Source organism: Xiphophorus hellerii, chromosome 22, assembly GCF_003331165.1.
Source record: "Xiphophorus hellerii strain 12219 chromosome 22, Xiphophorus_hellerii-4.1, whole genome shotgun sequence".
Lineage (NCBI taxonomy): Eukaryota > Metazoa > Chordata > Actinopteri > Cyprinodontiformes > Poeciliidae > Xiphophorus > Xiphophorus hellerii.
Window position 1 is genome coordinate 23,629,451 of NC_045693.1, and position 11,558 is coordinate 23,641,008.

The following is an 11,558-nucleotide window of genomic DNA, read 5'->3' on the forward strand; positions in this document are numbered from 1 at the left end:
AAGATGCCGCAATGACCAACACACTATTTAAAGTCAGCCTGTATGATGCAGACACTCCATCTGCCCTGATAAACATTAACTCACCTCAGCATTCTCAGTGCTTAGACAGCCCTTATTTAATGGAATTTTGCTAATTAACTGAGCCAAAAAATGTTTTTGACTAATTTGAGGCTCTCAGACTGTGTTCAGAGCAGTGACATTTGATTCAACAGAAGTAACCTCAATGTAAAGACATGACAAGACTTGATGTTCCACTAGACGTGCTTCCCTCCTTCATCTTTTGACTCGTTCGCCAACACGTCAGCATACAGGGTAAGATAAGAACCGATTTTACAAGAGAAAAACGTTGAGATGGTTTGGACAAGTACAGGGTGAACATATGCAAAAACATAAATCTATTAAAGCAAAGACATTTAAGGCCATAAATAAATGTTGAAAGACACTAAGGATAAATTAGATTTTTTTTGTGTGTGAAACTTATGTGCACGTTTTATATGTTGTGTAAATTGAATTATCACTTGCAGACAAAGTGAGACGTTATAGTTGTAGCTGAGTTTTGCACAGGCAGCTTGAGACGAGATGAAAACTGTTCTTCTGTTTTCTCACATTTATTTCCCAGAAAGGTCTTTCCTTTTAAAATGGATTGTTAATACAGACAAAATGTTAAATGGCAGTGTTAAACAAAGTGGTCTCGGTGTAACAATGCAGCTTATATGTGCCAAGCAGTTAACATTCGTGGCTCAACTTAACAGTAAACCAGACAAGAAAAAATGAACTGCAAATAAAAACAAATGAGCAGGGAAAAGTGATGTAGGAAAAATATAGTAAAAGTAAATTGCAGAGTGAAATTAAGAACTCCTGCAAATAGTTTTCAATGCTTTTATTACTCTATTATGTCAATTTGTTTTATAAACGTTTTCCCATGTTCATTTAACACATTGCTGTTTTTTTTTGGTTAGAGTTTTGTGGAACTCTAACCAACTGTTCATTCTCATACACTAATTTTACTGAGCTCGTTGTACATCAACTTTCTCAAAAAGAAGGAGTAGCATTTGGTTGTACCAATCCATGAGGAAAGAAGGCCTTGTAAAAGGAAAAAGTGATTTAATTTGTGTTGGAAGTAGCTATTAAAACATGCTCTAACCCTTTGGGGTATTGATGATTTGATCTAATCATCAGAAATTTTTACTTTGAAGAAAAGACTGGAACAGTGTTCAAACAAATTGTAAAAATGGAGGAGAATGCTTACCTTATTTCAGAAATCAACGTAAGTTTTAAACTTACTAGATAAATACGCAGACAGATTTGTTATTTTTACACCATTTGAAGATTTTATTTCTGTTTATTTTTATAAGTTTGGCTAACAGCACATAAAAACTAAAAATTTTGTTTCTCACATACTGAGAGATATTTGTTGCATATGATCAACAAAAATGACTGCTTTGTCTTTACGCAGAAATGTTATGTTTTGGCTTAGAACATCAAAGGAAAATAGTACTGATTAGTAGTGTTCCAGTGTCCAAGCATTTAAATTAAGTGGAAGGAAAAAGTGTGGCACAAAAAAGGTGAACAAACAAAAACAGTTCTGATAGAATTGTGAAGAAAACGCATCTAGAGTTTGTAAGAGACTTAAACCACATAGAGAATCTTTGGCCTGTTGTCAAGATGAAGATGAGCGGAACCAGAACCAAGCTGACGGCCACTTTTTAAATCAGTAAACCAGCTGTTTGTCTTTAACAGGAAGCTGAACACATTTCATAACAATACTGAAAACCAAAGTTTACTCTAGCCTCCAGTCGGTTGTGATACTGCAGATTCTGGCATGTAGCAATTGATTTTCCTGTAACCCTGGTGGTTGCAACTCAGGTTTGCTACTCTGCTAGCAAATCAATAAAAATCTTATTTCTGAGTGAATTACGAACAATAAAGGTCGGATTTTCAACTGCATGAGAGCAGCTTTTCATTTCCCTTCAGCAGCGGACTGACTTCTCGAGCTTTCTGCGCTTGCTGAATCCGGCTGTGTGCGAGTGAGGCTTTCCTCTGGCTCCGTTTCGACAATACTGAACTTTAAACTCGCATCTCGCTCACTGCTTTCCTTTGGCTCTTCTCCTTTCGGTTTCGTTTCTGCTCTTTCTTTGTCAGATGGTACCTGGGCCTCGTCTAAAACGTGCCCATCTTCACTTTTTTCTACAGCTTTCCTCGCGCCCGTCTTGTTTTTACGTTGCAGATCAGTTCTGTGCGTTGCCAGTCTCTCGCTAGCATTGACAAAGTAATTCTCCAGCTCTGCCACAGGTCCTTTATCAGAGAAAAGGTGGTCCAGGTATGCCTGAGAGTAGATATCTGAAGTGATGAGGTCGAGGTTAACTTGGGAGGACGTGACTGTGCCAGAATTTAGCTTTCTCCGACCTGGTAAATACAGTTTATTTCAGTAAAAACAGCCCAACTGATGCACAAAGTAACATTTGGCAACAAAGTGTACCGATTTCATCCTCCAGGACAGACAGCGCGATGGTCACGCTCTTTCCCGTCTCTCTGTCTGTCACAGTGAGGCCTGTCATGGCGCCCTCCTCTGGCACATCTTGGGAATGGTCAGATTTTGCCAAAAGACCTCCTCGGCATTTCAGAACACAGACCGTAGTAGATTTATAACACCTGAAAGAAGAAAGATCAAGGTCTGACAGGACAGAACGATGATGGATGTGTCGCCTTATGAGACATTTCACGAGACGTGTCTTAAAAGTTCTTACCAATTAACGCCGAAAGCACTAAATCAGCACATTGTGGAGCAGTGTCACAAAGTTTGTCTCATTTTCCATGTGCGGTGTTGATTATGTAAGAGTTGCAGCTATTGACAGGCTGCCAGAATATCTTTACTGACTAACCTCGAGCTGAAATGTTGGCGCTGCACTTTTCTGACAGAGCTAAGCTGAATATTGAATAATATTGAAAATCCGTCTCTGCTCTTGCTCTGGCTCCCACTACCAGCATGCTTTGTAAAGGCCATGCTTCCACAGAACACTTATGTTTTTGTTTCTTGGAGATGGTGTCAAAAAAAAGAAAGAGATAATTATCACGAGTTTTCACACATTTCCCATCATTCGGCAGAAACACTAAACAGCACAGTTTGGCAGATTTGAGTGTCTATGCTCCTTCAATCCATTCATAAATCAATCCAGGCATTCATCTAATCATCATATTAGTCCTTCCCTTTCTCCTTCCATCCATCCATCACCTGTAGGCAGCTATGATCTGTTTGAGGTCTTCCAGGTACTGATCCATCGCTGCCCTTGCAGATAAAGGCTCCGCTTTGTCCTCAAAACAAGCGAGATGAACCAGCATCTGGGTGTGAAATGCGGCTCCGCAGGCCCAGTGTCTTAGAGATCTGCAGGATCGAACAGGAAGAAGAGCCGTCTAACCCGTCACAACCTCTTGTGTGACGTGCGTGTCAAACACGTTGCCTTTCCACTCCGTCAGTTCCTTCTCGGCACTGTACCTGGAGTCACAGCCGCCCCCGAGCAGACAGGTCTTCAGCCGAGTGAGGATGAGGCTCAGCTGGGCCTCCAGCCGGACCGAGTCCTCTATCAGCCTCCTCTTATCGCTCAGGCTGATCCTGCACCGCTTCAGGTACTCCTCCATCACCTCCTGCAGCTCCCACACTCTCTGCTGCAAAACATTTTTAAACATTTAAAAAAGGTTCAACTGAAGGGCATTTGATGTCAAAGACAAAAAACAAGACCAACTAAAGACACATACAACTTTATCGCAGTCAAGTGGATGCAGAGAAAAAAACGCAGTGCAAAAGTTATGTGGGATATTAAAGGTGATCTAATATGCACAATTCATATTTTGTACATTTTTATACCTCTAATTGGGTCTCAGCTGTTTCTAAAAACAACACAAGTGATTATAAAAGTCCACCCATCTGTTTTTTGGCAATAAGTTTGTGTTTTTTTATTGTGTGGAATATGAGCTGCTTCAAAAGCCTTCTGAATGTGACCTCACCAATCAGCAGGCCCAGTCCGTCACCTAGCAACCCAAGCAGAGCTCCGGCCTGTTCGGTCCACTGTTTTTACCGTTGCATGCGCTGTACAGTATCTGTGATATTTTGTTGTTGACTTACCATCCAGAAATCACTTGCTGGATTCTTGTTGGTTTTACAGGAGGCTCCACTCCTGCTTTTCAAAGATGTATGGTTGCATAACTGTGCATCTGTTTGCAGCCATTTTCACATGCGAGTGTAAATATTGAGTTGGGGGTTGTGGCCAGCAGCAACTTGTTTGGATTTAAAGCGACAAGAAGCCCTAAAAAAATGTTGGTGCTCAAACAGGAACTAGCTAAAATTAAGTTTTATTCTCAAAAAGCTGCAGAGCACAAGAAAAAGTCTAAGTTTTGGGAATGACATTTTTGGCTTGTACAACACTTAACCTTCTGCTTCACCATCTTGAAATGCCATCGGCGAGGTTTCAATGGTTACATCCTAACACTTTCCATCCGTCAAATAGTTCTTCACACCTTTGATGCATCTGCTGCCTTCACACTTTTCATGAAGCTTATGCCAAAGTCCAGACACATGTGGATGTTATTTAGATGCTCTATATCAACATCAAAAGGATTTTGCAAAGAAAAATAAACGGAGATGCACAGAGCTTTTTTGTAGCTGATTTGCAATGTCCAGTTTTTGCAAAAGCTATGACATTGCTAGCTCTGGGTGATTACAATTTCACTTTAAGAACATAAATCCTCTTCATTCAGTAATGTAGTCTGCACTGAAGATTGTTGTTATGGGCATGACACAGAAACACTTAGACACGGTGGAAAAAGAGTCAGAGCTCAAGGTTGGTCGTGCTGAAAGTTCGACCAACATTCAACCTGAAAATATTTTTCGGTAATTCTCTAAAAATACATCATTAATTTGTGGCGTTCTCTTTAATTGACGTATAGGAACGAAACTTATCTCAAGTAGGTTTTATCGAGAGCTCATCAGCGCAGACCCTGAATGTAACAATCTATTAACTGAGTTATTGAAGCTGACGGGGGATGAAGATGTGGAATTATTTTGACGAAATAATTCAGAACATAAATGCGTCAATAAAATTCGGTAATACTTCAAGAAGCCATTTTTGCTCCCACGTATTTCCCGCCGCGCTTGAACAGAGGCTTTACCTGACACGACGACGAAGCCGCTGGGCTCCCTTTCACTCCTGCTGACTGTTTCGATGACCAGGCCACGTCCATCACCATGGTGACCGCTAAACCCACCAAGCCAGCCAGGCGTGGCTCATCGGAGAAGGCAGACAGTCGACCAATCAGATCCCTCAGGTAGGTGGGTGCCCGCTTGCCAAGGTCACTCTGAATCTGAAGGAAATAAAGCAAATATATATAAATGTATTTTTGTAAAAAAAAACAAAAAAAACACCCACAAACACATATGACACAACAGCTGAAGTAAGATGTTTACTGTTACCTAATAAAAAAAAGGGTTTTGTCATCATCATCATCATATTGGTCCCTGGTTTCCCTGTGTATTTTTAGGTGACCTTGTCACAATCCCCAGCAGGCCTCCAAGTCTTTCTTTCTCTTTTATAGAGTTCTGCTTCACTTTGCACAATCCCTCTTTATTAACTGATTCAAGGAAACAGCCTCGTCCCGCTCCTCCCATTAATCTCCGCCCGCACTTCAGTGGATTTAGGGCCGATCAATGAGCATTTCATCCACTCAGACGCTTTCCACACCGAGTCTCTGTGCTTCGCTTCCTTCAGACCGCAGGTGCGTCTCAACAAATCGGAATATCATTGAAAACATGTTTCATGTCAGTAATAGAATCCAAAAAGTGAAATAAAATATTCGTTAAATCAACCTCAGGAGAGGGACAGGCTGATTGAGTCGATGCCGCTCATGAAGTAATTTATGAAAAGTAGACTGAAGCAACGTTCCTCACATACACAGTGCATCTTTTTCAGCTGCTTTAGAATTCTGTATTAAAAATTCTTCTTATTTTTAGTAATTGAACTGAATTGATGGTTCTTATTAGCTCTAAGCCATGATTATACAAATTTAGACAAATTTGAATTTGTTTTTGATTATAATACTTGCATTAGCTTGGTGTTATTTAAGACAGATAAGTCCGTGTAGTGAATAATACGATGACATTAACAATATATTTTTATTTTTTTCTTTATAGTTGCCCTTAAAAAATTAAATCAACTAATTGGCTTACCATCAATACATTTACATTAATAATTGGATATGAAAAATTGTCCAATAGGAAATTTTCATTTATTTTATTTATTTATTTGAAAATATTTGACCAAAGTGAAACTAGAACTATGCCACTTGAGAAGTTCTGAGTTAGACATACAAAAGGTTTTTTTATTCTTAAATGTATACAGTATGTATATTTATTTTTTTACTGTTTTGGCTTAATTGCTGCTCTGAGTTTGTTGCTCTTTCAGCAAATGACCTTGTTTTGAGTCTGTACATTCCACTTAATGATTAATAACTTACTAAATTAGTTGCCGATTATTTCAATAACTGATTCACCACAATGAATTATTTCAGCTCCCATTTGGTGTGATAACTGTCCACGAGTCGCGCAGAAACAGGCTTTTTGATGCACTCGAATTCAAGTCCAGCCTTTGAATAGGCCACTCCAAAATCTTTTTTCATTAGCTTAATGGTTGGTGGCTGGGCATTTCCTTCAGATTTTTCTGGTAAGGAGCAAAATTCAAGGTTCCATTAATTACTGCAAGTTCAGGTCCTGGGAACCAAAACAGGCCCAGACCAGGACAATACGCCATGTTACAATGCAGGTACGATGACTTTTTTTTTCTAAAAACCACGTTAGATTTACGTCAGATAGAACGGGATGAACTCGTTTAAAAGATGTTTACCTGTTTCAGGTGTTCTTGAAGACTGGTCTGGGAGACAGAATCCTCATTTTGATTGGCTAGGAGCAGAGGGTGCACTACTGCGAGGTCAGGAACCGCCCCCCCCTCCACCATGGCATCATACATGACACAGCCAGCTGTCTTCTTCAGCTCAGCAAGCTCTTCTTCGGATGACATGAGCTGGCCCATAATGCATTTTATATTTGCGTATATATTCATTATTTATCCCAGCATCTGAAAGAAAATAGATTTTTTTTTTTTAAAAAGGGAAGTCACAGCTTCTTTCCTAACCTAATTAGAAGCATCATCTAAAAATATTAAGATTTTACAGAGAAAAAAAGTGAACTGACGACCCCCCATGACATGTTTTTCTTTCATCAGTCAACATTTACTATTCAGAATATTGCGAAAACATTTCTAAATTAGCACCCTAACGTTTTCCAATAATCTTCTAGCATCAGTTCAGTCCATTTCTCTCTCACAGCAGAAACCTCCAGTCGCTGTGGGTATGTTTTGCTATCTCGTTTCCTCTTTTCTTCTTCTTCGGGTCTGTTGTCCTGATGCAACAGTAACGACATTCACCAAGACAACACAGCGGCATACTGGAGCTTTGCAGCAAAACTGCACCGCCTCCTGGTGGTAAAAATCTGGAAGTACAGAAAGACTGATCGCAGCCTGAGAAAGTTGTACTATTCTACATGTGGAGAGTCGAAATATCACGAGTAAGTTGTGTGCACAATTTACATTTATTATAAATAAAAACATATTTTTAATATATTACTTAAATAACTCAATAATTTATTAAATGCAATAAAAATGTTTTCCAAATAAAAAATTACTAACATTTTTTATTAGTTAAATAATGCATAATTATTTTTGGTTTTGTTTTGTTTTTACGTAGCTCCTTTGCTTCAGTCTACAATAACTTAATTTAATTCAAACTGTCAATAAAGCTCATCATATAGATCTGACTGGGCAACCTGCACAGTATGCTAACGGTCCATGCTAACAAGCCCCACCCACCACTATCAGGTCCCTCATCTTTTCAAGGGAAGAAAGTTGCAGGAAATGTAGAAATAATTCAATGATTTTAACAAGTACATTACTAAAGCATGTCAATAAAAAAATAGTTTATTTAAAGCATTTCATCCATTCACTGCTTATCCCTGCTGATATGGCTAGCTGGTGCCTGGCTTTAATGATTAATCAATTTACTGGATTATGGCCCCCCATGCATGTCTATACCAGTGTATAAAAACATCAACACCCATCAGAGTATCTATCTTACTCTCTCTCTTAGAAATATCTTAAAGGAAATCATAATGACTTAAGGACCTTGGAACAGTTGCACACTCTTTAGCGCTGTGTTAAACATTGAAAAATGGGCCAAGGGCTTTTGGCTTTTTTTATTTAGCTAAATGGAACGATGGCCGTGATGTTTTTACTTGATAAAATATGGGCCGAGGGGATTTGGGATTTTGTGAAGCATGAGAGATGTTCTTTTTTTAAACTGGGACAAGGACTTGAGTGCTGTCAGGTCAGGGTTTTGTGTGTAAAACAGCTGCAGCTTGATGGAGCCCTCCAGGCTTTCTTGTGGAGCGCATCAGGTCCATGTTAACACCTTATTCGGCTGGTAATTTATGGCGTGTCTCCTCAGGTGCTTGATGCCATTCCGCTCTTGTAGCATACACCTTTTTGTGTCCTGACCCTAAATGAGGTGGCAGCCTCACCTGTCAGACGTTATTGAGCTTCGCCGTTTAGTGCAGCAAAACTGCAGATGGTGAAAGGGCTCAGAGGTCACATTTGAAAAGGAAGCAGTCGCCAGTGATTAACAAAAGCTATGTTTAACTTCACAGCAGAAACAAATGTGTTTCTGTAAGTAAGTACGCTTGTCAAATGTTCACTTGTGCTGCTAGAATTTAAAAGTTTGCTATTCTATATTATGTTTATTACTAATGTGTTAACAGTTTGTGTTTGTGTGCGCAAGTTTTTAACCAAACGTGATTAGCTAGAGCTAAATATACAGTTATTTCACACATTGAAAAGGTAAATACTTTTCCTTAAATATTTGCATGTGTGTGCTTGTTTGTTTATTTATTTATTTATTTATTTATATTCAGTCATATTGAATGACTATCATCACTCTTATGTATATATTTTATAAACTTTATCTCTTCTGATTATATTTGTATTATTAATATTTAACACCTTAAACATTAAGGTGTTGATATCTAAGGTGTTAAATATTAACACCTTAATATTTAAGTATAACTCAAATATTAACTTAACCTCAATATGTAAATAGTAAGTAGTTTATTGTACATAGAATAGAATCTATATACAATATAGAACATTCTATTCTATTATGTTCTAAAAGTTTTGTTTACTTTTTTTAATGAAAGTGATAAAGCTAAAGAAAAAAAGTATTGTCTCTGTTGCTGTTTTTCAAAGTTCCTAAATAGAAAACAACGGGGCTGCACAAAAATGGCCTGGGCTGCATGTTATTTGTACTTTTCAAATAGTTTTGTGTTTTTGTTGCTGTTGTTGTTTTTTAAAAGATATATTTACTGAACTTTTCAACTGTTGTAGACCCATAAATATAATCTCTATCAGGTATTAGCTGCATATACATAAATAGAAAACAATATAGCACAGTACAGTATGATATTGACTTGTACAAAACTGTACTCTCTAGTATTGTAACATTAAGGCTCTTGCAAAGATTGTGGAAATATTCAATGTAATGTATGGTTTTGTGTTTTTAATTTGTCTAACTATTCGTGCATGTTCGGCCTTTAGCTCTCTGTGGCTCCCCTCTGTGTCGAGTACAACAAGCCGACTGAAACATTCAAGTTGCACATGTGACATGGAAATCAGCCGTGGATGTTTTTGTCTGCTAAAAAGGTGAATTTGACCAACACTGAGTTCATCTTTTAAAAATGTTAAACCTAAACTAAAGAGAGCAAGCATGTGAAGCAAACCATGCGTGAACCGACACTTGGGTCTTTCATCATTTCCGTCTCCTCTCTCTCCCCCTCCGGTCTGCTCTCCGTCTCCCTGCCTCCTCTCATTCCTTCTGCTGCTGTTGATTCTGATGGCTGCTGTCAGGCCCTAGCAGAGTTTACCCGTTCGGCTCTGTTGCTCGGGGAGTTTGTGTTCGCCTCCCTGTCTCTCCGTGGACCTTAAGCCCCGGTGACACACTTCACACTCCTCTGGGAGCAATAAATCTTTAAATGTGCTCACTTCCCAACGTCACGCGTCTGCGTTTGGAAACAGCCATGTAAGCACGTATGTACTCTACATGACTAAGTGGTGAAAACGCAGCATGCCGCCCGGCTTCTTTGCTCACCCCACCCCACCCACTTCCACCTCCTGTCTCTCTGCAAAGGTCACATTTCCATTTGAGAGCGAGGTGATGATGAGAGCAAAAGAGCTAAAAGAGGGAAGAAACCATGAAAGAGGGAGGAGAGAGGAGTGGAAGGGGCACGGATGAGAGGGGGATGATAAAGAAGGACATAAGATGAAGCAGGTGCGAAAGTGACGAAGGAAGTCAACAGATGGAGTTGGGCCACCTTAAGACTCACAAATAGTCTGACCTTTTTTACACGACAGCCTTCGTAAGCATCACTGAACAATAAACATCGCAATCTGATTGTGTTAATTCAAGCGATAAAACCCCTACCTCCAAACTTAGAAATTAGAAGTGCTAAAGTTTATGAAAACCCCGTCAAAAGTTGATTCTTCTGACTTCTGCATCCAACCATTAAGTGGAAGGAAAAGGTGTGGGTAGAAAAGGATTCATGAGCAACAGAAATGATTGGATCCTTGCGGAGACTGTCACACAAAGACCGTTCAAAGGTTTGAGGAAGATTCACGGGGCGCGGGGCCTGCAGCTGGAGGCAGAAGTTTAACAGTCAGACATCTACATGGAAGAGAGGCAATAGAGGAAATTATTGGGGGGAAAAATAGACGTAAGTCATGTGTAAAGTTGATCACAAACAACAGGAGAAATATGTAATACAATGCTCTTATCAAGTGAGACCAAGTTTCAACTTTTTGGACTTTTTGGTTTTCAACATGCCTTGTGCGGTGGATAAATCCCATCACTCTCACTCTGAACATATCGGTCCCAAGGTAACACACGGTGGTGTGGGAAAAGGGAAGATAGTCAGAGTTTATTGGAGGATGGATGGAGCTAAATACATGGTAATATTTATAGAAAACCTTTTTTGAGGCTAACCTTTAAACATACATACCCTCAGATACTCTAAACAAACACAGAGAAAACAACAGGGGACTGAAAACAAATGCAGCCCACACTTTCAGATTTTTATTTGAAAAAACAAACAAAAAAATGTCGCATTTTACATTCAATTCCCAATGTAATGAACTGAAAGTCGTGGTTGCAATGGGACATAACATGACAAACTTTACAGGTTGTGAAAACCTTTCGTGCAGCTCAAACATAGCTTGTATCAAACATGGCTGCGTACTTTTCTCTTAATTCATTCACATAGTTTCCCACCTAAGCATGTGAAAGTCCGCCCTTCACCCATGAACCACTGGAGACCGTTAGACCTCCCCTTCTCCCCACCAACTCTGCCACTTCTGTCAAATTTACATTAAAATTGTTTCATTCTATTTCATATTTTTCACATAAGTCCTGGTCGA

The 11,558-nt window shown here is 39.2% G+C and overlaps 1 protein-coding gene across 5 annotated transcripts; it reads right to left on the minus strand.

The window, feature by feature from the left end:
- Positions 1-1,425: 1,425 nt before the first annotated feature.
- LOC116713700 (uncharacterized) lies at positions 1,426-7,468 on the minus strand. 5 transcript variants are annotated; one of them, XM_032553929.1, is made up of 7 exons: positions 7,323-7,468; positions 6,891-7,121; positions 5,164-5,355; positions 3,494-3,663; positions 3,233-3,382; positions 2,480-2,652; positions 1,426-2,406 (listed from the first exon to the last, which is right to left on the minus strand). In XM_032553929.1, exons 2-7 carry the CDS (start codon positions 7,104-7,106, stop codon positions 1,961-1,963), a joined length of 1,347 nt encoding a protein of 448 aa, XP_032409820.1. In that variant the 5' UTR covers positions 7,107-7,121; positions 7,323-7,468; the 3' UTR covers positions 1,426-1,960. The 5 variants fall into 5 exon arrangements, with proteins under 5 accessions (XP_032409820.1, XP_032409819.1, XP_032409817.1 ...); XM_032553928.1 differs by having other exon boundaries at positions 7,317-7,434; XM_032553926.1 differs by having other exon boundaries at positions 7,245-7,434.
- Positions 7,469-11,558: the final 4,090 nt, after the last annotated feature.

Coding starts and splice junctions, on each gene's coding strand:
- LOC116713700 (XM_032553929.1), bottom strand. CDS start 7,106: ATGAATATATACGCAAATATAAAATGCATTATGGGCCAGCTCATGTCA. Junction 3,664..5,163: donor CGGCTTCGTCGTCGTGTCAG/GTAAAGCCTCTG, acceptor AATGTTTTGCAG/CAGAGAGTGTGGGAGCTGCA. Junction 2,653..3,232: donor CAGATCATAGCTGCCTACAG/GTGATGGATGGA, acceptor TTCTTCTTTCAG/GTGTTATAAATCTACTACGG.